This window comes from Mizuhopecten yessoensis, unplaced genomic scaffold, assembly GCF_002113885.1.
Source record: "Mizuhopecten yessoensis strain PY_sf001 unplaced genomic scaffold, ASM211388v2 scaffold4513, whole genome shotgun sequence".
Classification (NCBI taxonomy): Eukaryota; Metazoa; Mollusca; class Bivalvia; order Pectinida; family Pectinidae; genus Mizuhopecten; species Mizuhopecten yessoensis.
Window position 1 is genome coordinate 302,175 of NW_018405584.1, and position 26,467 is coordinate 328,641.

A 26,467-nucleotide genomic window follows, 5' to 3' on the forward strand; every position below is an offset into this window, starting at 1 on the left:
CAACAAGAGGCCCATGGGCCTTAACGGTCACCTGATATATTTATACAGAGAGTTGATTTTGTTTTTAACACGAACAGAAATATTATTCAGTGACAAAAAACAATAAAACCACCTTATTCAATATCTAGCATACAGATTTAAGACTAAAAAGTATTTGAAACTAGCACCTCTGATTCTAAACAAGGAAAATGAGGAAATTTTTGCACACTGACTCCTTTGGGCCCCACCCTACAGCCCTTGGGGGTAGGGCTGGCTTTTCAAAGTATCAAACTGTCAACTCAGTGTTATAAATCCAATCAAGATATTAACATGTAATATTCAAAGTATCATTTGCCATTATAAACCATAATAAATTTCAATTTCTTGAGAATGAATTATTTGAAGAATAGCAACTAAATTTCTATTATTAAATATATGATATACTTATATGACATATGATATAGTGCATTTCGTAAAGACAAGTCATATGAAGCATAAATATTATTACGATTCTTATATGACTTTTTATAAAGCATCCTATTTTGTCTTGCTAAGATCTATATGGTGCTTAGACCCAGATGATGTTGCCTAGATATGAGAAGTAGATTTTGGAATGAGGTTGCGGGCATGCATCACTGAACATATGTGTTTGGTCTGCCGTCCAGCAATCTATGGTTGCTAAGGCCAAAACAAATTGATTACTTGGTTCTCAGGCCCGCACGCATTTCATGGCACCATGCGCATTGCCGATTTTATCATGAAAGTAATAAAAAAAAAATCGTGAATGCGCCAGCCGCCACCTTTAAAAAAATCCTGAAAATACGTCCGCATGTCGTTTTTACTCGTTAGTCACCCAAGTCCCGAAAACGTTTGAATAAAGGTAAGGATTGAGTTACAGGCAAGCGTTAAAATGATTATGACTTATTAGTCTTGTGTACAAATGGCGCTCATTTTGGTACAAATAAGGAATGGAGGGGGNTTTATACCAGGTGAGCGATGCAGGCCCATTGGGCCTCTTGTATTCAGATTTCAGTAACCTAAACAGAAATTTCTTTTTAGCAATAAAGTTTTAAGATATTTAATAAAAATACACGACCACTTATCGAAAAAAATGGATGATGTGTTTATCAAGAACCTAGATTTATTTTTTGGATCGAAATCAGACAGTTGTAACAACAAGAAAATGTAATATGGTATTAAATTTCTTCTTTCTTTACAGATTGGCCAGCAATGTATGCGTGAGTGTAGGAGAGCTGCTATTCAGTCACAGAAAACCATGAAAGAAATTCCATCTCGTGCCAAACGGTTGTCACGTGAAATGCAGACCTATTGGAAACGCTTTGAAAAGGTGGAGAAGGAACATCGGAAAAGAGCAGAGAAAGAAGCTCAGGAACAAAGGAAGATGGATGTAGAACTCAGAGAGGTAAGCTTATGTTTTGCAAGTGTGTTGTTCAAGAAAATAATTTGGTTTGTCTCTTAGGTTTAAATCATTCAGGAGATACTTGTGTCAGATCTTTTAAGAACAGTTTTAAAAAAACTGTGTTCATTCTGGTGAAAGCCTGTGAAATTACATAGAAATGTATTTGAAAGCCTGCATTACAAAGTTGAAACAGTTGCTCATTGCTAGACAACCAGTGATTATTAATAAAAATCTGGTCAGTGTGCTTATTCTTTATCTCTTTATTTGTGATCATGTGAAATTTATGCAATTTCGTTAATGCTAGACTTGTTTCCTGCCACAGGCTAAGAGACAGCAGAGGAAGCTTAACTTTCTCATCACTCAGACAGAGCTGTATGCTCATTTCATGGCGAGAAAGATGACAGGAGACGGGGAGAGTTACAAAGAAAAGATCCTGCGCCAACTAGATGAAGCTCGACCACAGAAAGACATTGAGGTGGATGGCGGCGTTCTTGTAGATGTGGCATCAGATGACTATGGTAGGATTCACATATGGAATTTTCATAAAAGGCTTATCAATTGTAATTGTATTTTCCTTTTAAGAGTAACTTAGAAGTAATATATGGCTCATTTGAAAATCTACAAGACTTAAAATTAATAGTAGAAGAGACTGAGCCAGTCTACTCTGGATAAAGTATATTGAGACGATTACTGGACACTATGGAATAACTCAAAGATTGTTATGTCAACATTTATGTTTTTTACTTTTGTAGACAGTGATCGAGTGAAGAATCTTGCTTTGAGGAATGCTGAGGATGCCTACAAAACCCACAAAGCCAAGGTAAGTTACATTAGACATGATAATGACTGCATCTGTTGAAGGTAACTGCATCAAAAGTTTATTTCAATCAGAAAATCGTAAATCAATGCCAGACATTTATCGGGTGACAGATAATCTGTTGGCAAGCATTTACAATCTAGATTTTTAAGTTGCTATCCCCCCTTGTATAGGAGTAGACAGAAATTAACTTAAAATAATAAATGTGTCTTTACTTTCAAGTGAATCGTTCATACATACAGATACTGTTTACTTTCTACTTTTCAGACTGCTACATTCAACAGTCGGATGTCCAGTAAATCTACATTTGATCCATGTGAGTATATGACATATCTTTTCTTCAAGGATATTGTCCATCAATGGAAATCAATACAAAAGAGCCCTGCATCTGTTCACTATAGCATTGATGTACTGATTCAAGCAAACTACACATTTTGGACCTTTGACAAAGATTCACAAGTACAGTCTTATTGATCACCTCTGTTCAGCATCCACTTGTGTTATGCGACTTCCTACATAATCTTTACTCTGTATCACTTAGTTAATAAAAGTTGTGGGTTAGTAGCTATTTAAATTTGAAATTATTCCTAAGTTCTTTTGTTTTGGAGAAAGCAAGTTTTTATGCAGCTCTTAACTCTTGTATACAATGGAAAGTGGTGGACAATTACATTAGACTGGGGTTTGGTTTACTAATACCATTAATCTGTCTGATCCAAATGATATGGTTCATTGATGACCTTCAGTAGCTATTATATGTTGAAAAATGTTTTAATTTGTTTGCATTACAGCGGAATCAAGTTTTGCCAACCCATCAATCAGCACTGATGTTGACAGGCCACAGCCAAATATATTTGAAGGAACATTGAAAACTTACCAGCTCAAGGTATTTTGAATTGATTTGTACAAATTACATTCTTTGAACTTCTTTGCTTATTTCACATCTCTGTACATTGTATTTTACTGTTTGTCAGAATAACAGTAAACTTCCACTAATTGTCAGGTGCCAATCTTGCAATATACGGAGTGGTCATTGATTTCAATATTTCCTTGATGCTGAAAAACATGTGCAAATGTTGAGAAGTTTTAGGGCTGATTATTGATACTGGTATATTGAGAAAATGTATTTGAGGTAGCATTTCAATATTAGTATATTATTTTGATATTTGTTTTGCTGTGTTGTTAAAATCTAAAAAATAATATTACCCTTACTCCTGCCTGCAGGGAATGAACTGGCTAGCTAACCTTTATGACCAAGGGATAAATGGTATTCTGGCTGATGAGATGGGACTTGGAAAAACTGTGCAGAGTATTGCTGTCCTGGCTCATCTAGCTGAGGTAGGTCCTAACTAACATCCTGGAAACACACTTTTCCTGAAGTCGATCAAATTCATTGCACAATGTCAATGCACATCAGAACTAAGAAAACAGCAGTGTTAACGGGGGAGAATTCTTCAAGCATTGCTTCTTATTCTTGGTTCTAGTTAGTCTTCTACACCACCACAATAATTTATAAAGAATTTAGATGATTTGCAATGTTGAATAAGATAATGCGCTTTTCCATAATTAATAACCCTCTAGGAAAAAGGCAGTGCGTGTATTGCAAAGATCTGGAACCCGGGACAACTTTGCTAGTAAGGATTGTAATTAGTAAGCACACTTTTCCATCACAACTGATGCATCCATTTCCTGAAATAATTCATAATAAATTAAGGCAGACAGAACAGAAAACACATTCTCAGACTTATTTTTAAGGACAATCTTATTGTTTATTTGATAGACTCAGGGAATCTGGGGTCCTTTCCTGGTTGTTGCTCCGGCATCAACACTACATAACTGGCAGCAGGAGATAGCACGATTCCTGTCCAAGTTCAAGGTAAGCATTTACATCTTTCCAATGTAAACAAGTGATTTTTTTCCCCAGAGTTTTGTTATATGAAAGAAATAGAGTGCTTTACAGTGACCAGATTTATTTGCTATTGCCAGGTTGTGCCCTACTGGGGTAATGCCACAGACCGGCGAGTTCTGAGGAAGTTCTGGGATTCTAAGTGTCTGCACACCAAAGATGCTTCATTTCACGTGGTCATCACTAGTTACCAGCTGGTCATTCAGGACGTCAAGTATTTCCAGCGCATCAAGTGGCAGTACATGATCCTTGATGAGGCTCAGGCACTTAAGAGCAGTAGCAGGTACTTTGATAACTCTTAAAGGAATGTTTTGATTTTCTCTTAAACTTCCTGAAAATACTTCCTCAATTAACCGCTCAAATTTGACATTGACCTGAATCTGAAATAATTCCATGAAATTTTCTCATTATACAGACTGTTTTAGCCCTTAGTCCAAAAAAAAAAGATTACTTGGATCTCAGGCCTGCGCGCATTTCATTTTAGGGCATCGCATTGCCGATTTTATCGTAAAAGTAATAATAAAATAATGTGAATGTGCCAGCCGACGTCTTTTTAAAAAAATCCGGAAAATTGGTCTGCATGTCATTTTTACTCGTTAGTCACCAAAGTCCCAAAAACGTTTGAATAAAGATAAGGAAATTGATATTCAGGCAAGCGTTAAAACGATTATGACTTATTAGTCTTGTGTACAAATGGCGCTCATTTTGGTACAAATAAGGAATGGAGGGGGGGGGGGTTCGTGATTCTCATCTGGAACATCGTGGGGGGATTTTCAGAGGCTTGCTCTATAACGGGTCTCTACACAACTATAAAAAGACAAGGTAATGCCCACAATGAACGTTTTACAAACTACACAATGAAAAAAAAAATCGCCCTCGGATCATTTTTGCCATGTAAAATGAAGGAGAAAAACCTCCCTGCCGCATCTCTTTTGAAAAAAATTGGCCTGAGGACCAAGTAATTACATTTTTTTGGTCTTACTCAAGTTTTTTTTCTCAGCCAAATTCACACATATTCAGGTTGGTTTAATTTGATTGGCTGATGGTGTTGGCATATCTTTTGCAGGATTGCCATATTGCAATGAAATGTGCCTGGTATGTAATTACCTCCTTGACTCAAACTAAATGGCGGACTGTTCACAAATATTTAAAGGAGCTGCTGTAATCTGATCAATAATACAAGGCCATTATCATTGGTATATTGCAATCAGCCCTCATTCCACCTAGAAGGCTGTTGCAGGCAGCACATCCACTTCCAGTAACACACGGTTACTAATAAAACTATAGAATATATTGAGAAACGATAGTTTTGGAGTGAGTACTGCTAACACATAATCACTGAATCATTTTTGTAGGAAAAATATTGTGGCATGACATTGAATGTAAAAGTAACATCTATCGAAATGTATTACAGTGTGAGGTGGAAAATACTTCTAGGATTCAATTGTCGCAACAGACTGCTCTTAACTGGAACACCAATACAGAACAGTATGGCAGAGGTGAGCTTTAGGGTGCACAAGAGGATTTATCTTACCTCAATAAACTTTCATTTTAAACATGTTTCAAGATATATGATTATACAAAACCAGTACAGACTTTTTGTAATAATTTGAGAAATATAGGTAGGGTTAGAAACTTAAACTGCTGTTTTAGATAAAAGCCTTGAAAATGAAAATCATCAATTAGATGCGCTGACATATTATGATATATTTGCAGATAGTTTCAGCCATCAAAAAAAAATACATCCAATAGTTAAAGGACCATTTACCAGAATGGAATTGATTTCAAGCAAATGATAAATTAAGAAATAACACAGAATTTATTGTTGTTTTCCTGTATAAAGAACTAACAATATTATTGTTGAACCCCAAAGTTGTTAACTGTCGCTGCTTTTAATTTACAGCTTTGGGCGTTGTTACATTTTATTATGCCAACACTGTTTGATTCCCATGATGAGTTTAACGAGTGGTTCTCCAAAGACATCGAAAGTCATGCTGAAAAGCAATCTGGCATTGATGAAAGTAAGATTTTATTATTGTAATTTGCACTGTGGTGTAGTAATTGTTATTTCTTCACTTATCAAGTGACTGTTGAATTGCATCATATCCATCCATATGCCCTGTAAGGCTGTATGTTTTTATACGCCCGTCTTTGACGTGAGTATTATGGTATGGGGGTTTGAACGTCCGGCCGTCATACACTTTTGTTTGTCCGGCAATCTCCTCCTACATTTTTCGACAGATCTCTTTGAAACTTGGTATACATTATAATCATGATATGAAGTTGTGTCCCCCTTAAAAGAATTTTGATTCAACAATTTTTGCAAAAGTTATTGCCCTTTGTTCATTTCAGTATTTGATTTTTGTCCGGAGATTTTCTCCTACATGCTCTATAGCATGTCAGCTAACCACACTTAGAATGATGCAGATCTTATTTCAATGTTAGAAAGTATATAACACTATATGGCATTCGACGGGCGTATATTGTTCTGCCCTGTGGTACTCTTGTTTCATTCAATTTCATGCATGTATTTCACCACTCTCTGATCAAGCATTTAAAGTTTGAAAGTCGTTTTATACTGAATGTCAGTTATACTGAATGTCAGTTTTAAAACTGTTCTTTTCAATCAACTGTACCTCAAAAAGTGCATTCCTGATTTTCAGACCAATTGTCCAGACTTCATATGATCTTGAAGCCGTTCATGTTGCGGCGAGTTAAAAAGGATGTGGAGAATGAGCTGTCAGATAAGGTAAGTTAAGGCACAGCTCTGACATTCAAACCATGTAAGAGATGGAAGCAAGATATAGTGAGAATCTTGCTTGAGTCTAGCAAGTCGGCTACAGAGACCAGGTCTTAATTCCTGAGGACAAGCCAATAGAAAAAGGCCTGGTTTTAGGAACTCAAATCTGTAACTGTTTTATATCACACATTTGAAAAAATAGCTAGAAGAGGCCATAAGTTCCCAAACCCTATCAAGAGCCATATGTACTCTTGTTATTGTTTGTACTGATGCCACAGTTGATAAACAAACTGAGGGCCAAGGTTGAATACAAGCTCTGCCCTCATCCTACCTGAATGACTCTGTCATTTTGATAAAGTACTGAAGGAAAGAGTCCTTAACTCTCTTAACTCATAGACTACCTCCCTCAACAGCAAAGTCAGGGAAGTAGAAATTTGGTAAGTTTAACAAGTTACTATACTATTAATTGAAGAAAGTTGGGAGTTTAAAAAAACATTTTGTTACTCTTTGGAAATTGTACTTGTCCTGGGATAGATTAATTCACTTCTGATTATACTTCTCATGTTTTAAGTTCTGAATTTGTTGTTTGTTGTTAATAGTGTGTTGACACTGTTAACTATATTATTTTTTAGGTCACCTGAGCTTTGCTCAAGTGACCTATTCCAATCGCTTTTCGTCCGTCGTCGTCCGTCGTGCGTCGTGCGTCGTGCGTAAACTTTTACATTTTCAACTTCTTCTCAAGAACCAGTGGATGGATTTTTTTCAAACTTGGTCAGAATCATCCTTGGTAGATGAGGCTTCAAAATTGTAAAATTGGGATTCCTACCCCCACCCCTGGGGCCAGGGCGGGGCCCCAAAGGGAAAATTATCCAATATTTCAAAAATCTTCTTCTCCAGACTCACAGGTACTACAGTGATTTTCTCTACGTGGAAAGAAAGATCATCAGGGGCTTTACTTAAATTGTAAATTTCAGGACCCCCGAGCTATCCGTTCTCCCTTGGGGAGGGGGTAAAGTTTACTATAGTTTATATAGGGAAATAACACTTTTGGGTATATTTTGACAACTTTCTGTAGGAAATTATTTTTACTTGGTGAGAATTATCCTTGGAGGTAGATGGTTTCAAATTGTAAAATTGAGATTCCTACCCCGACCCCTGGGGCCAGGGCGGGGCCCCAAAGGGAAAATTAATCAATATTTCAAAAATCTTCTTCTCCAGACTCAGAGGTACTACAGTGATTTTCTTTACGTGGAAAGAAAGATCATCAGGGGCTTTATTTAAATTGAAAATATCAGGACCCCGAGCTATCCGTTCTCCCTTGGGGAGGGGTTAACGTTTAATATAGTTTATATAGGGAAATAACACTTTTCGGTATATATTTTATATATTTTCAGCAGAAAATTGCTCAAACTTAGTCAGAATCATCTTGGGTAAATGAGAGTTTTACTTTGTAAAATTAGGATTCCTGCCCCATCCCCAGGGGCTAGAGCGGGGCCCCAAAGGAAACATTTACCAATATTTTCAAATTCTTATCCATTGATGACATGACAAGTATTGAATTTCACTTAGTTTACATGCTGATTTCCACATCACATCTAAACAATAAAATAAAGCTACCAGTATCTATGATATAACTCAGGTGACCGCTAAGGCCCTTGGGCCTCTTGTTTTAATTGGAAAGAGATGCTTTATGATCTGCAGCTAGCACTCCATTACAACACATAAAATAGAAAAAGATATTTTATGAACTAATATTATGAATGATCAGTTTGATGATGATGTTCCCCCGCTCAAATACATTTAGTGCTATCAACATCATAGGCCTTGTTGCCTGCAATTTGCACCATAAAAAGGTGACTTGTTTTGGATCTTAAATTTTGCTATCTTTCATGTTACCAATTTGATTTTAATTCAACCCAAACTGACATTTTAGTGTTTACGAGCTATTGAAGTGTTAATCAGTCATGTGCTAATCATTCTACTTGATACTTGAATTAGAAGTGAATTGCTGTTTCAGATTGAGATCTTGGTGTACTGCCCACTCACCTTGAGACAGAGGCTGTTGTACCGTGCCATCAGGAACAAGATCTCTATTGACGACCTGCTGTGTAGCACCAATGCCAACTCGTCCCAGTCCCAGAACACCACCAGTAGTCTCATGAACATTGTCATGCAATTCAGGAAGGTGCATATTTTTCTCTCTATGTGCAAGTTGTGATGTTATTCACTTTTTACTGAAGCACCATACAATACTGATTTCATAACCCGAATGTACAAGGAAACCACCTAATAGCGTACTACTTTGCCAAATGTAGGGGTTTTTACTTGAAGCACTACGTTCCTACTGCATTGATAATTTGTTTTAATGAGTGTTAACAAAATGGGGACAGGTATTTATGAGGTAGGGGAATGTAGCTGTTATCACCACCAAATCGAGATTATTGTTCCATAGGATGAGATCACAATCATTTTGCAAATGATTGCAATTTTGTGGATACTGATGTATATTTCTTAAAAGATTTTTTCTCTTCTTTTTTTTTATCTCAATCAGGCAAAGCAAATGACAAGGTGAGCAGTAAATTCAATATTAAATGCATTGTTAGACTTAATACAGCTTGGAACACATGTGTGCTATACGGTGTTACTACATTGCAGGTGTGTAACCATTCAGAGTTATTCGAGCGACGGGAGGTCAGGTCTCCTCTCTACATGACAGGACTTTCCTACCAAGTGCCAAAACTTGTATACCGTGAAGGTATGTCTTGTAATTACTGTGAAAATATGTCAAAAGAAAAAAACTTCAAGGGAGTCCATCTTTCAAGTCTTATATTTACATAATGCATTTACCTTGAAAAAGCTACCAAATGCTCTACATTTGCATAGCACTCTCTAGATTGATCATATGACTATTGTGTTATATGCAATAATATCACCGATTGTAATGTCAGAATGAAGACAATAGACATTGCATTGTGACTAACCATACAGACAACAATTAATGATGACAGTGTTGAAGACTTGAGGATTTTCAACAAATGTGTTCAATAATTATTTTGTTAATATGATAAAAATGGTCCTTAATTTATTTTTTAATTTTGAGTGAGATTTCTGAAACTTCCATTTAGTTGTTTTTTAACATGGCAGAGCCTCACTAAAATGCAAACTTGTTGCGTATATCTTTATTCAGATATTTTAAAGCTAGCCTGTCTGCAGGTTAAGGAAATATATGACGGGATGCAGTGTCCTTCTGTCTGTTCATTACATTTTCAAGGTAATAAACAATATCTGGACAGGCAATATGGAAATCAACCTAAACAAATGACTGTCACACCATGTAGCAGATTCTAAAGGTGTTCATGCGATCCTAATGAAATATTCCCTCCCATTTCTAGGTATCCAGTATTATGCTGTCAACAGCAAACAGAGACTGATGTACAGCACCTTGTATATACACTCACCGGACCACGTTCATAGTTCACTGTCTTCAGGTCAGTAGTTAGCTGCTTATTGGTATTAAACATGCAAGTACTTACCTGTGCCAAAATCCTCTTAATGCCTTTTGAATAAAGAAAAATTTAAATTAAATCCAAAAGCAGACAAGAGTTGCATAACATAATTTGAAAGATATTAGTTTCTGATTGGATTGAACAAACTGCATTGATTTTCAGAAATGGTTTTGAAGTTGAATATCCCGTAGTGTTAGTAATTAGTGTAGGTAGCAGATTCTTGTTCTTGAGGCTTATAGACCTGTTCTTACCATGGTGTATTCTTTTTGTTGATTTACAGGGTCCCATGTTGATAGCTGTTTCTCATTCTCCAGATTTATAGACTTGTCCCCGCAAGAACTTCATGCTCACATGGCTGGGGGCATTCTGGTTAGGTAAGACCTGCAGAATGGAACAAAACATGTTGATGATTAGGGGAGAAAATGTACTTCTATTAATCAATGGATATCAGATCCTGTTGTTAGCAGCATTGTTCTCCATGCATCTTTATCACTAATTATAGACAGCCCTCCATATATTCAAGGTGATATTTAGGGTCAGAGTGAGCTGATCCTCTAATCCTGGGCCAGTGGAGAGATTATAAGATGTCTGTTTGGATAGAATTGACAGAGAGAGCAGATATTCTAAAACCTATCTAAGTGGATTTGAGAGTATTGCACATGGTTCGTTGTGATGAGATGTTCCGATTTTCATATTTAGAAGGATTTAATGCTAGTTTTGCAGAAATTAGGAATGAATGTATTCTAATTTTCAATGCCAGGTGGTTAGCAATTTTTCTAATGCTGAAGTCGGAATATCGGATACACCACTCGGGAGCCTGGCCCTGCAAAGTCCAAAAGTCTAGAAGGTAAGGATGCTTATCACTTGACAATTCCTTCTTTAAACCCTAGAAGTCCAAGCAATAATAATAATTCCTTATTCTTGCAACAAACTTCAGGAGTCCAAGAGATCAGCGATGGTATATCAACCTTTAACAAATCTATCAGCCTTTGTTTAAGTTGAGCAATAGAAAAAGTAGCCAAATTTTAAACAAATTCTCCTGTATTTTTCACTCAATGTGATCATTAAAGCATTTTGTAAGCAGTGAATAACTTTATCTTTTATTTTATTTTCACTCAAAACAAAAAAGAAAAGTTGCTAGATAACAAACCCTCTTAAGTAAATGTGATTGTCATTGTAGACACTGTTTAGAAAGGACCGGCCTTTATCTCGCTCCACACCAGCCCTTGTCACACCCCAGTCTGGCCAAGTCACGATACCTACGCCATTTTGTGTTCAATACTGCCGCTACCCCGTTTTACACCTTCACCACACATGAGTACCACTGCATGCAGGAGACACAGGGCCACCAAGCAATCCGATTACGCAATCTCCGTGCTAGTCATACTGCAAAGAAAAATCCATTGAGTCCACCACACTCGCCAACGAAAGTAAGTACATGGCTCTATGCTTTGTAAAATAATTCAGCTATTTCAATAAACTGATACCTAAAGAGACGCAATGTTTGTTAGAAATTGAGAGTTTTCACATCGCAGACATTCACTTTACATAGAAGTGTGTGGAGAGACCTGGGTAGATCTCATTTTACAATTGTTTGTTTAGTAAAATAGATTTGGTTTAGATACTATATTCAGACTTCCAAGAAACAGCCATGTTCTTTTTAATGTCCTGTGAATTTATTATTTAGGACAGCAGTGCTGCGTGTGTTTGTCAAGGAGTGTGAAGACATTTTATTAATGATTTGAAACAACTTTTTTATCCAGTACTGAAACTTCATTGATTAAATGATGTGTAATTTGGTGAGCGTTGCTGTTGTAGGCCCATAAACAGTTGGAAGCATTGGAGTTGCCAGTGCACATGCACCAGTACCGGGAGCCTGTGGTGTACCCCTGTCAGCCTACAGACGTCCCCAGCTTTCTATACTACACCATGCCTAAGGTGCGTTTGGACCTTGTACCAGTTATCAATGTCCTGATGATGGACATAGTAAATACAATAAAACTTTTCTTGAGGTGTTGAGTATCCTGTATTACTTAGCATGCAGTTATAAAACAAAGATTAGGATGCTTTTAAATTCAGGGGTCAATATGCACAATAGGCAATACAAGGAATTATTTTTTTGATACATACAATTCAAGGTCTCTTAATTGCTTAATTGAGAATTTCTTTTTTTAAATTCTCTTGAATTACACTAAATATGTTTCTTCATTGTCTGAGTTTGAATCTTAGTTTATGCAATATAGGTTTGCAGATGTCAAACATCCAAATCAGTGACAGAAAACTGGATCATGTCTTGTTTAAATAAAATGTTCAACTAAATCTTTTAAATTATCTTAAGTTAATTTTGAGGAATGGGGCAAATTTTTCTGAGACCCAATCACATATAAACAAAAATCTACAAAAGAAGAATTTTGTAGAATGTGGATTTACCCTATTTCTACATAATTTGCCTCCTACCCATTCCTTATGACCAATTGAAGAATACTTTGAGGTAAATTAAAATACTTGATTGTTTAGATCCAAGTGAGCAGTCATAAGTGGGAGACATGTGACAGAAGTGGGGCATGGCAGGTCCTGAAGGAAAGTCTTTGTGGTACACTGGAGGCACGCAACAGTCTCCTATATGGGACACAAGATATTTACACACAGATCCGCTGGGGAAACCCCTGGAGCTTCAAAACAACACAACCTGCAGGAATCTATGCTGCCCGACCCAAACACGGCTGGTTTGGCATTTATGCTCCAGGTACAATTGTAAAATGTTCAATTTTGGGATTTCATATGTCTGGATATAAATCTAAGAAAGATATTCAATATTTACCAATCATCCCAAATGTTGATCTGTTCTTGCCTCGAGACCTATGATTGTTATCCCCCTCTATCACCGAAACGGGGGATACATGTATTAATTTGGGTTTGTCTCTCTGTCTGTCTGTCACGCTTCGTTTCCGTGCAATAACTACAACAAATGTTAACTGATTTTCTTCAAACTTGGTTAAAGGGTTAAATGCCTTAAGGGCTCGGTCAAGTTTGACAACAACTTTAATCAGACTCCATTTGGCAGAGTTACGGCCCCTTGATTAACATCATTATCTGCAGTTTGTTTCCGCTTAAAAACTCTAGCAAATATTAGCTAAATTCCTTCAAACTTGATAGCAATGTTTGTGTTCCTCTGTCTTTCCGCTCATCTCAGCACTGTTTGGTTTTCATGTGATAATTGCTGTAGATATTGTTAAGATGTTTCAACGAAATTCCTTATGCACATCCAACTCATGCTAAGTTTGCTAACCAATGTGATTTGTGTATATTTGCGGATAATCAATGAGGTATAGGGCTTTTTTTTTCTTCAAGTTTCAAGCTATACATTATGTCTCAACGGCACGATACTCACATGTTTAAACCTAACCTCAATAATGTTAACCTACAATATGTCCTGCAAGCGGGGGATGTAAATTCCATGAATTTGCTTGTTTAGTATAGAAATAACTACCATCACTAGTCATGGTCTCATATCCAATTAATAATGTCTATGAATAAGTCAAAACTATATCACATTTCACAAAGAAAATATGAATAATCAGTAAAGTGTATATAGTTTGTAATACTTGGTTGACCTTGTGGTTGATACTTGTGTGTTGTCACTGTTGTAGATAAAGAGACACTGGTTGCTGATGCTGGGAAGCTGTTTGTCCTGGACACACTTCTACAGAGACTCAAGAAAGAGGGTCACAGGGTGCTCATCTACTCACAGATGACCCGCATGATAGATCTGCTTGAGGTAAGTAGGATTGATCACACGTGGTATGAAGAAATACATAAAGTATGGTACATTCAGGTGGACATCAATATTTCTTACGTTTGTATTATCTTAGAAAATAGAATACACCATATTTCCTTTAAATTGCAAAGTATCTATTACCATCAAATGTAGGTAATAAATTCTTACCCACCTCCCTATATATTCATATTGTTTGTAACCCTTTAGCCTTTTGTTTTCAGATCAAGATGATCATGGAAAACACCTAAAACAAAATATTAAAATATTCACATTTGAAAAAAAAAAGGGTTGTTGACTTGCGCACTGCTTTCACTGCATAGTGGAAAAGGCCTCTGACATTATTTAAAGATATGGTTTTTATATAACCTTTAACAATATGGTGTGATTTACTGTTGACAGGAGTATATGTGGCACCGGAAACACACCTATATCAGACTGGATGGATCGTCCAAGATCTCCGAGAGACGAGACATGGTGGCTGACTTCCAGAACAGGACAGACATCTTTGTGTTTCTTCTGAGTACACGAGCGGGTGGTCTGGGAATCAACCTCACTGCTGCTGATACTGTGAGTTTCTATAATATTATACAAAAAAAACTAAGAGAAAACCAGAACTGAGGTAGTGAAAATCAAGTTTGGACAGAAACATACATTTTGTTTTTTACTTCCTGAAAGTAATCAAGGTGTATTTGAGTATTGTGAACCGTAATATTTTCACCCTCAGGCCTTCTGTTTTGTGTCCTGCCAAAAAAGGGGACATATATAGGTTTCCTGAAATCTACACATATATACAGTATCAATTGCTAGCCAAAGTTGAACTTTTGGAACAAAATTTGAAAACCCATGGGGCCTATTCCTAATAAGGAGAACTGGGCTAAACCCAAATACAACCCCTATGTACAGTGTAAATTGTGAGAGTTGTGTTGGATTGTTTTATATCTCTGTTACAGGTGATATTCTACGACAGCGACTGGAACCCTACTGTGGACCAGCAGGCCATGGACCGTGCCCACAGACTAGGACAGACCAAGCAGGTCACTGTCTACCGCCTGGTGTGTAAGGGCACCATAGAGGAGCGCATACTGCAGCGAGCCAAAGAGAAGAGCGAGGTAATGCAAGAAACATCGACTATTACTACCAACAAATTAGTTACAATTGTACCGTTCTGTGGTCTGATCTAGATAATAAGATAATCGTAATCTGATAATTTTCCTTCAGATCCAGAGAATGGTGATCAGTGGAGGCAACTTCCGTCCTGATGTGCTCAAGCCGAAGGAAGTTGTATCCCTCCTCATTGATGATGATGAGATGGAATCGAAATGTAAGTCACACTAGGTTAGGGAGATTTGTCATTGGCTCAAATGTTTACAACTCACTTTGATCTCTTCATGATATTTACCCTACCACTGTATCTGGCTTATGAATCGCTGAGTAAAAAAGTATGCTTCAGCTTGCTTTTGAGATTTTGGTATATTTACTATGTACTATGCTACTGAAAATTTAACTGTGGAAATACCTCCAATGTCAAAAATAGACAAATATGTCAGAAGATTCTCAGGGATATTTCATTTCAAGACTGGATGTCATGTTTTAAAAAGGCCGCCACCTAAAGTAATTTTTGTGTCGCCTGCGAAAAGCTGGTGACACATAGGTATTCTGTATTGCTATGTCGGCGGCGTCCGCACAGAGGTTTTTGTGCGATAACTTGAGTTTCCTTGGGCCGATCAAACTCAAACTTCATGCAGTGCTTCCTTACCAAAAGTGCTTGCTTGGGATTGCTTTTCAGGTCCGAAGGTCAAAGGTCAAGGTCACTGTTACTATAAATAGAAAATCTGTTTTCGTGCGATAACTTGAGTTTCCTTGGGCCGATCAAACTCAAACTTCATGCAGTGCTTCCTTACCAAAAGTGCTTGCTATGATTATTGCTTACTTTTAACATTATTTCTTGAAATGAAAAGTGTATCTATTTCTTCGTAATCTTCAAGCTTCCTGCGCAGGCGACACATCCACTTCCGTGGAATTCTCGTGTTTTTTTGCAACATACGACCTGGAACAGAAGATGCCATTCTAAATACACCCGGAGAAATAAGTTAAAAGCTATTGTTAATGGCTGCTCAAGAAAAAAAAAAATCCTGTCCCTAAGCAGTATTAATACCAACCTGTTGGATTTATTTGATTGCAGTGTTTACAAGGCAGGATGAAAAGAAAATTAAAGAGGAGGGACACAAGGAGAAAGATAAAAAGAGGAAACGGGAGTCCTATGGACGGGTAGGTCTATTGTTACAAGATGAAGTTACTTTCATGACATGTCTTTGTTCTTGCTTCTTTTGTCAACAAAAGGAATTTTAAAACCGGTGTGAAGTTTAATGAGAGAACACATGGTTGTCTTAAAGTACAAGCTTTTATAAGGCTGTGATGAGGAAAGATGGAAGATGATGATGATGGGAACTCTTTGGTTATAGATATTATAAACTGTACACTGATTATCATTCCAATCCAGAAACGTGATATGAAGAAGTCAAAAGCAGAGGAGGTGAATTTCACTATAGCGGCAGGTGACACAGAGTCTGTGGCCAGTGTTGACTCCACTTCTGTGCCAGCTAGCCCTCAGAGTGTCATGTCATATGGGAGTGAGGTCATGCATCAGTCAAGTCTGTATGGTGCAGATGACAGTAGCAACGACGGCCTTGTCATTGTGGATGATGCCCACGCAACATATCAAGGTTTGTAGTTGAGAGTGTTATGACTATAAAATAATGGATCCCCTACTAATGATCTTGATTTCATTATAATTACATATTAATATTGTATATGAGAAAAAGGTGGGGATAACATTTTATATGTAGCATTGTAAAACAGCTTTCACATATGACTATACAGGTAATATAACACCCTCCACCAAGCGAGGGAAGAGAGGTCGGCCAAAAGGCTCCATGTCTGGCACTGGTCGACGGCCACGAGGGAGGGGCAGTGTAAGGAAGGCCCTGAGTGCGGCCGAGATAGCGGGAGCACAGGCAGGCATGACCGCAGCGTATGCGGCCTATGGATACAACTTCACAGGTATTCAGAGCATGCAATCTCTCTAGTAATATTGAAAACTTTTACTGGTTGTTTATTAATGTACTACAGTACTTCTTTTCCTGAAAATGTTAGTCACAATTTCAATCTAATAAAATTATATCTTCACATCGCTCCCGCTTACTGATATGTCGCGTTGAAGATCTAACAACATCCCGTAGAGGGTCATGTTCAGGCGACCTTTACATTAACCAATCAGGTGAGAGCTTACGCATTTCTGTAAGTGATGATGTAATGATTTCGGAACACACTTGCTATGGTAAAAGACCGAGAGGTGTCAAATGAGCATCGAAAATGGCGGCGCCCATGACACCACGCCGTGTCTATCTACAAGACAACGTTTGTACAATTTGCGGATTTTGCTTTGAAATAAGAGAGACTTCCTCTTCTGGTGATATTGTCGTTAAAAAGTTTAACAACCTGAAACTAAAATTAACCAATAACAGGCTTCTAAATATTCAAATTATCACTGGACCAGACCAGGTGTCTGCATTAAATGTATTCATGTTGACCTCTGACTTGACCCTCTATGGGATGTTGTTAGATCTTCAACGCAACATTTCAGTAAATGGGAGTGATTGAAAATTTAATTTTAATTAGATTGTCACAATTTCAAGCCGTTATAGAATATGAATTATGTTTTAAAATAGCAGACTTTATTCAAACTGTTGATCTATGTAAGCTTATTAAAGCATATTGCTGTAAATATATTTATGTGATTGTGGTAAAGAGATGATCTGCACTAGGGTCTTTTCACTTGTTCATGTTGTCATAAATGTTGTTTTGTATCTGTAGGTGCATCTCCCTCCCCCTCTCGTGGGGCTCACCTGTCAACAGACTCCCCAAAGTCAAGTTCACCTGTGCCAGTAACCCCACACTCCAAGCCTCCCAGCTGATGTTAGCTGCCCTAGGAGTCACGACAGTTGTATTTGCTCAAGACTTCAGTCCCAAACTTTGACATGTGGTATTTATTACATAATGCCACAGCGTGTTCACTGGAGTTTCTTTTTCATTGAAAGAGTCGAGACAGACAGCACTTGTTTAATAGGGGCAGACCTGTCCGTAGTCAATTAACTCTGATAGGGCACTGGGTTTTACCTTGTCTTTAGAAGAAAGGGCTTGACAGTTGCTGCTTCTTTTTATAGTGAAAATGATCTTGGTGGTGTGTGAATTTGTGAGGGACTACTGTATATAAAACAAATCTAATTTGTGAATTCCCCTGGTAGTTTGTATTGAATGGGAAGTGAGAGTTATTATTTTCACTTGTTTGTATCATGAGTAAATAAGCAGAACAAAACCTATCATGAAGAAAATTAAGGATTACATATAAGAATTAATTTATAATTTGATTTTTAATATCAGAAAAATATTCTCATCTTTGAATGAAGATTTTGAAGTATAAAAAACGTTATTTTATCAACACCTGTGCTTGTTTTACCTGATTATATTATGTAATATTACGTTATTGAGATTTAATATTATTGTAATCAATTGTTATGAATTATGGACAGCTATATTTACCAGAGCAGTGCTGTTTCTATGTTACCAGTATACATACATATAGAAACTACTGGTGTTAATGCTTGCATCATGTGTTAGTATTCTTTAATAGTGCTCATGTTCCTAAATCAGGATATCAGATTTGTCTTTCTAATTAATAAACAGTCACATGTAGATAATGTTTCTAATCAATGACAACAGTTGTGTTCACGTAAATGGTTATAATCAGGATGTTGTGTGTTTTATGTTTTTACTTGGAACAGTGTTTTTGTTCAACATGCAAACCATAACAGTAAATGGTAACTCCAGACAATAAATAAAAGCTCTCAGATTTGCAGCTTGATATAACGATGTTACAAATACATGATTGTGATTTTGAGATTATTTCCTATTTGAGATGATTGTATATTTTTATGCATAAAGCTTCATTTTGAAAATGTACAATTACAAAATTAAAAACATTAAAGCTAACTGAACAACCAGTTATTTTGCTGTATGTGATATCATTTTAATGATACAATAGGCCCTATGGCTGTTAATGATGGGAGTCTATGATAGTCCATCACCCATAAAACAACAGAAAAATGTAATGTACTCTGTGAAGTATTCCACACTGTCTATTCTAAGATAAGGAAGTACATAAGTATGTACTGTAGGGTCTGAAAACATTGGAAACCTCATAAATAAAATGTGTTCCCTGTTAATTAATTACATTCAACCAAATGACGTGTATTGTTACATGGTAGTTCCCTTGTTATCAGACCCCCATCTGTACTAATGGAGGAGAGTCTCTAAGTTCACACTCCGTCAGTTGTCAGTCCATGTACCTGTCATACTGTATTGGGTGGTAGTTCCCTTGTTATTAGACCCCCATCTGTACTAATGGAGGAGAGTCTCTAAGTTCACACTCCGTCAGTTGTCAGTCCATGTACCTGTCATACTGTATTGGGTGGTAGAATGTTGTATACTAAAATAGGGTTTTGTGCCTCACCATTTGCGGAGTTGAAGCCCTTTGTTAATTTTTAACATAAAATGTGTCTGAAGAGGATTGACCGCAATACTTTTCTTTGTTTAAATATATAGAATGTATGTTTAAAATATAAATGGATGTTAGTTTTATTGAAAAAATAAGAACGAGGAAAATATCAATTTTATAGCTTATTGGTTTCCCAGCCAGAAACTTCAAAATAGGATTGTCAAACTCCATGTATTTTTACTTCATTATGCTCCAAAAAAGATTGAAGAATTAACATACATATATAATGTAAAGGTTTCACCAAATATCATCAGAACAAATGTATATAAAGGATTCACCAGAGATCTTTAATCTGAAGAATAAGGGCAGATTTGAGTTTCAAATACATGTATACCTTTTGTTTTGAAAAACAAATGGTGATATTATTTTTATCAATTGAATTTCAAACTAGTGACAAAAATAAATTGTGATTTAAACATCCAGCCTAAACTAATTTCTAACTTGTTGATATGCCTAGTATTTGTACACTTCTTGTATATCAAGGAAGTTTATACAAGTGTAATGGTGTACATAGACATGGCACAGATCCCCAAATCAGTCAGCATACATCTTACACATACCCTACTAAATGTATGTATATAGACTGTGGTGAGGATCTGTGCTACTCCTCTGTGTAATGGTGTACATGGACATGGCACAGATCCCCAAATCGGTCCGCATACATCTTACACATACCCTACTAAATGTATGTATACGGACTGTGGTGAGGATCTGTGCTACTCCTCTGTGTAATGGTGTACATAGACATGGCACAGATCCCCAAATCAGTCCGCATACATCTTACACATACCCTACTAAACGTATGTATACAGACTGTGGTGAGGATCTGTGCTACTCCTCTGTGTAATGGTGTACATGGACATGGCACAGATCCCCAAATCAGTCCGCATACATCTTACACATACCCTACTAAACGTATGTATACAGACTGTGGTGAGGATCTGTGCTACTCCTCTGTGTAATGGTGTGCTGTAAAAGAGATGAACAGATATATGCATTAGATTTCTTTGTGATAACCTTACAAATAAATTTGTATTCTAATGTAGTTTGTGAGATTTGTGTTGTAGTTCTCTTATTTTCATTTGAGGTTCTAGAAAGTTGTATATGTTGAAACCGGGTAACATCTGAATACTAATGTAGGGTGAGGATGTGGTCAAGTACTAATAGGGAAAGCTGATCGTGGAAGATGAGAACCACAATAGGGTCTTAACAATATTATAATTCTTTTCCATAACTCTCAGTCATCACTTCATTAGACAATTTTGCAGGTATATTGTTAACATATACAAAGCGTCTTGGACTTTTACATGGCCAAAACACCACATACAAACGGTGCGAAGAAATACCCATTGCTTATACAGAATAACCTCCATGCATTGCTACCGATTGTACCGCCATCGGGCAATTTCACAGAACAGATATACCCACGCTGTATTAAAGATATTTGAATGCTCACTAGGATTTGAGTTTTCAACCTTAAGAACGATGAACTGCTGCCCTTTCCACCTGGCAACGATAACTATGCAGCATGCAATTTCTATCCTATTGGTGTATAAGGGAATGACTTAAATCGGTATATGAAAACAGGTCGGTCCGGTGTGAGTAATTTAATAACCTAGCATATTCTGTACGGCACATTTATATATTTCTGAACAATACCACGAATCTGAATTGGTATCATTTTACTGCAAGCCTTATTGTGAAAAAATGCAATCTTTCTTCTGATTTGGTAACATTGGTTTTGAATCTTATGTTTCAAAACAATTTCTACAGCTTGGGGGATAGGTGACCGTCCAAATTTAAACTGCTTCAAAAATGTCTGGTACATGGTGTAGTTAATATACGTTTGTACTGAAGTCAGTGGGATGTTCTTCCTTCCAATTTCCCTCAAGGTCATATTAATATATACAGATATTGATCGTGGTAAAACCTAGTTAGACTATCATTACTTGGGTCTCTAATACTATAAAGTCATTGTTAATCGAATCATTATAACATCTGGTATGTATGGAACACAATGTTCAAATAATTATACCTATCTTTAATTATTTGTACCTAGAATCTATCTTTATTTATTTGAATATGTGTTAAGTTTGCGTTCAATAGGTATGAAGGTCATGATAACGTCTGCTACAAAAGTAATATAATCTGGTATATAGGGCATGATGGCATGGTATAGAAGTCATGAAATTTTAGTCTCCACGATATATGAATAATGTCATGGTAACTATAACATCCGGTATAAAGGTCATGATATCGTCGGATGTCGAGGTCATAAACATTTGGTATAGATGTGAGAACATCATGTCAATGTCGTTATATCATCTGGTATTATTTAAAAGGTCATGGCATCCGATATAAAGGTCAGGATAACGTCACATAAGGTCATGTTTAGTTATATCAGATGTCAAGGTAACATCGTATACAGGTCATGATAACGTAACATAAGGTCATGTTTAGTTATATCAGTTGTCAAGGGAAAATCGTATACAGGTCATGATAACGTCACATAAGGTCATGCTTAGTTATATCAGTTGTCAAGGTAACATCGTATAAAGGTCAGGATAACGTCACATAAGGTCATGTTTATTTATATCAGATGTCAAGGTAACATCGTATAAAGGTCATGATTACGTCACATAAGGTCATGTTTAGTTATATCAGATGTCAAGGTACCATCGTATACAGGTAAGGATAACGTCACATAAGGTCATGTTTAGTTATATCAGTTGTCAAGGTAGCATCGTATAAAGGTCATGATAACGTCACATAAGGTCATGTTTAGTTATATCAGATGTCGAGGTAACATCGTATACAGGTCATGATAACGTAACATAAGGTCATGTTTAGTTATATCAGTTGTCAAGGGAAAATCGTATACAGGTCATGATAACGTCACATAAGGTCATGTTTAGTTATATCAGTTGTCAAGGTAAAATCGTATACAGGTCATGATAACGTCACATAAGGCCATGTTTAGTTATATAAGATTTCAAGGTAACATCGCATAAAGGTCATGATAACGTCACATAAGGTCATGTTTAGTTATATCAGTTGTCAATGTAGCATCGTATAAAGGTCATGATAACGTCACATAAGGTCATGTTTAGTTATATCAGTTGTCAAGGTAACATCGTATAAAGGTCATGATTACGTTAGTTGTCGGTGCCATTGGCCGCTTTCGTTTATCGCGATTCAAACGTTTGAACCGGTTAGACCAGGGGGGTTCGTTTATGAAATAAGGTCGGACCTAGTAGACAGATACTGTTTTCAGGCGAGCCTTAACAATGCCTTACAAGGCCTTTATAAACTTTTGTAGGTCCGCCAGGATTTATACCGAAAAATGTTCAAATGCAACAGACAAAGCGGTTGTTCCCCATGAACGAACAGGCCCCTGTTAACATTTGGTATATATATATATATGCCAAGATAGCGCCAGATGTCAAGATCATAACGTTTGACAGCAATGCCATCTAGTATTGAGTCTTTGGTCAATAAATACTTAGTTCAATATATAGACACGATTCCAGGTTTTATGTAAAACGTCAAAATGTGTTCCAGCACAGGTATATATACATTTTACTTGTGCAGATCAATAACATGTCGACATGTGGCACTGTTAATTACGATATATACGGCTTCAACCGGCTCCATCCTCTTTACGCGTAATTGCACTTAATATACCTGTATTTTTATTCATTTGTGAATGTGATGGGACCAGTTACCACGAAAATGTGTGACCTTTTGTACTACTTGCATGTATGACCTTTTGTACTACTTGCATGTATCCCAAGTCAATATTTGCAAACTAATTGCAAACATATTTTTTTAAAGTTTAGATCACATAGGGCACAAAAGGTTAAAAGATATTGCCATCAAAAATTTACAAAACCGCTCGGCCACGGCGGTGAAGAGTACAAGTAAGCAAATTTCATAAACAACAACAGTTTTTCTTCAGAATTTAATGTCGACATAGCACTTTTAAAAAAGCTATAATACTGATACTATAAGCACTTTCGTGTAACAAAATGAAAAAAATAAAATAATACTGAACACTATGCTTGCGCTGTCTGTAGTTTATAATGCTCCGTCGTAACAATGTCTGTGGTTAAGCTAAAATGCTTCGTCGATTTGGCATTGAGAGAAAGGTCAACGTTTATATCTTTGTAATGTTCACTAGGTACGGAGTGGTCATATTTCTTTCTGTTCTCCGTTCCTGCTTTTGACATTGATAGTGAGTGTTTCACAATTTCTGTGATGTATTCTTGTTCAGTTTTCGACACTGAAACCTTGCAGTCATTTTTTGAGGCGCTGGAATTTCCAGATGATGTAATTAAATATCGCAATGTCTGATCTAATGAAAACAGGTGGTCATCATTGTCCTCTGGAATGTGTTTCCTGATGTAGTCAGCAATATTTGTGACGTAATCAGTGTTAGGACCAGCCTGACCACGAGTGTTGAAAATTTGCTCGGCCATAACATTCGTGTCAGCAGGCCCCATATATAGGTGACTGGAACTGGTTGCGGTGAAAACAAGTACATCTACAGGTAAGTCATTGGTGCCGCGAACATGGAACTTGGTAACGAACGCCTCGTATCCTCCAAGGACGGCTTCCCGGGTATACAGGTAGTCCAGTCCCTCCCGAATCTGGTCCACGCCCACCATCTGGAAGGCCACGCCCCACACACAACCCTGCAATGAAACAAACGGTTCAGAAATAAAGTATTTTGAATACATGTATATGTACATATTTTGCTGTCTATTCACTTTTCTTTGCGTTTACAGTCTGTTAATTATTATAACCGTACACATGCAGTGTCTGTTCTTCATGTGCTTTTTATGGATTTTTCTAGCAAAATATGATATCTTTTTGTATTTTACGGATAAAGAACCAAGACCCCAGCCAACAGATGTTTTTCATGGTTTTATCGACAAAGGTTAACGAATATTCGTTAAAAAAACCCGCGATAAATGCAAGACCGAATCTAGCTGCGATAACGTAGCTTAATTAATTCTGACGACGAGACATTTTTTATATATTGCGGCCGGGGCAGAGAAGGCTGGGTATTAATATTAGTACTAGACTAAATACAGCAGCATCACAAAAACCTGTGAGAATATATCTCCAACTAATTGGACTTTCAACGATTGGGCGCTGACCGCTTTAAGCATTGATAAGTGCATGCCATCTTACATACAGAATATCTGTACCTGGTTTTAAGGACACCCCTTCGAGCTGATCTTCTATATATAGAGCTAACTTCTATTTATTAGAGATAGAAACTTTTATTCTAACAACAGAAAGAATGTGATGTTTTTCAAGTGTTATCGTTAACAGAAGGTTCACTAAATCTTTATTTTTGTTTAAAACTATTTATATTATTCATTGTATTTTTTCAACGGAGGTTAAGGATTGTCTTAGGGAAATTAGCATGGCATATATTTCGCAACAGTTTGGTACCAGTATTATTCCAGAGTCGAAGTAAATGGAAACCTAGCAAACCAACTGGAAAAACACTCGGACTTTACCGTCACTCTTCAGAAAAGCACAGAAGAATGACGGAAAGTCCCGAGTTTCCATATTGTGCGTATGAAGTATTGATTGCAGCAAGAGGTAGGTCAGTATTTTGTTTACGTTCTATATATAGACAAACGAGCACGTGTGTGGAGGTCTGACGTACTAATGACTAGCACACCCACATTCATATGCACAATGCGTATTTACCTGATGTTGTTTAGCCAGTGTTGCGACTCTTCCGGGCTGAAACAAATAATAAAACTTCAATGAAATTTACTACACTTAGGCTACCAAATTGATATATGACTATATTTAATTCATACAATGACTAGTAATTAAAGTGGTTTTGATAAACCCACATTTCCCCTATCACTCACCGTTAAAAATGTAAACAGTTACTTAAGCTTATTTGCGTTCAAACAGCATAAGTTGCCGATTTATATGACTGATACTATGTAATATGCCATACAAATTCGTTCATATTAATTCTAACATTGTTTAATAAACGGCTAATTTCGATTCATATTTATAAACTGGCCAGAGTCAGTATATTGGGTATATGGTGAGTGATGTTTCTTACCTTTTCTAATGTACCTCTGTGTGTCGTGTTCCCCTGCCAAAATCTCCTCACAAAGCCATTAATGTGTCCTGTCAGTTTTCTTTGAAAATTAAAATTAGGATTCCACATCAGAGAGCCATAACCAAAAACCCAGACAGTCTTTTTCTTGTCTAAATGATCTAAACCTCCCAACAGTGTGTCCATCTTCATTCTGTGATAGTCCGATTGATTTGCGGTACTGCTGCAAAACGTATGGTACGGATCGACCAGCTGTACAATGATTTCATCATCGTTAGCAGGCCCTATGTATACGCGCATCAGCCAATCGGAGCACTCCAAACTGTTTACAATAATATGCAGTCATGCATGTGGTTTCAAAGGTCAGACCGCACGTATAGCAGTAGACATTATATAGCGCTTGTGGTGTACATACAAACATACAGAGTACGCGCTCAGATTGTTAGATGTAATACCGCAATCACTTGGTAATCCTTTCCCCCTTCCTGACCTGATTTCATCATCCAAACACAATTGAATCATTCATACAAATTTTCGCACATTGATTGAATGTCAAACCTAGTGTAGGCCTACATAAAGAAACCAACCTTACTGTATACATAGAGGCCGCCTC

General features: G+C 36.9%; 2 protein-coding genes across 2 annotated transcripts in view; one reads left to right on the top strand and one right to left on the bottom strand.

Annotated features, from left to right (window-relative positions):
- The window catches only part of LOC110449182 (DNA helicase INO80-like), a 35,121-nt gene extending 14,311 nt beyond the window's left edge, over positions 1-20,810 (top strand). The window contains exons 10-36 of the mRNA XM_021495877.1: positions 1,199-1,402; positions 1,722-1,917; positions 2,152-2,219; positions 2,484-2,532; positions 3,005-3,099; positions 3,438-3,551; positions 3,994-4,089; positions 4,200-4,402; positions 5,534-5,618; positions 6,023-6,140; positions 6,783-6,868; positions 8,877-9,044; positions 9,515-9,614; positions 10,252-10,347; positions 10,646-10,739; positions 11,126-11,212; positions 11,546-11,795; positions 12,184-12,303; positions 12,883-13,111; positions 14,016-14,143; positions 14,543-14,710; positions 15,094-15,252; positions 15,362-15,464; positions 16,326-16,411; positions 16,644-16,866; positions 17,024-17,203; positions 18,017-20,810. Of these exons, the coding sequence (XP_021351552.1) occupies positions 1,199-1,402; positions 1,722-1,917; positions 2,152-2,219; positions 2,484-2,532; positions 3,005-3,099; positions 3,438-3,551; positions 3,994-4,089; positions 4,200-4,402; positions 5,534-5,618; positions 6,023-6,140; positions 6,783-6,868; positions 8,877-9,044; positions 9,515-9,614; positions 10,252-10,347; positions 10,646-10,739; positions 11,126-11,212; positions 11,546-11,795; positions 12,184-12,303; positions 12,883-13,111; positions 14,016-14,143; positions 14,543-14,710; positions 15,094-15,252; positions 15,362-15,464; positions 16,326-16,411; positions 16,644-16,866; positions 17,024-17,203; positions 18,017-18,117 (3,606 nt within the window). The 3' untranslated portion in view covers positions 18,118-20,810. The remainder of the gene's footprint in view (positions 1-1,198; positions 1,403-1,721; positions 1,918-2,151; positions 2,220-2,483; positions 2,533-3,004; positions 3,100-3,437; positions 3,552-3,993; positions 4,090-4,199; positions 4,403-5,533; positions 5,619-6,022; positions 6,141-6,782; positions 6,869-8,876; positions 9,045-9,514; positions 9,615-10,251; positions 10,348-10,645; positions 10,740-11,125; positions 11,213-11,545; positions 11,796-12,183; positions 12,304-12,882; positions 13,112-14,015; positions 14,144-14,542; positions 14,711-15,093; positions 15,253-15,361; positions 15,465-16,325; positions 16,412-16,643; positions 16,867-17,023; positions 17,204-18,016) is intronic.
- Positions 20,811-22,655: 1,845 nt separating this feature from the next.
- LOC110449183 (glutathione-specific gamma-glutamylcyclotransferase 1-like) lies at positions 22,656-26,169 on the bottom strand. The gene is made up of 3 exons (XM_021495878.1): positions 25,858-26,169; positions 25,485-25,520; positions 22,656-24,451 (listed from the first exon to the last, which is right to left on the bottom strand). The coding sequence occupies exons 1-3, from the start codon at positions 26,152-26,154 to the stop codon at positions 23,813-23,815; spliced, it is 972 nt and encodes a 323-aa protein (XP_021351553.1). The 5' UTR covers positions 26,155-26,169; the 3' UTR covers positions 22,656-23,812.
- Between the last annotated feature and the right edge of the window lie 298 nt (positions 26,170-26,467).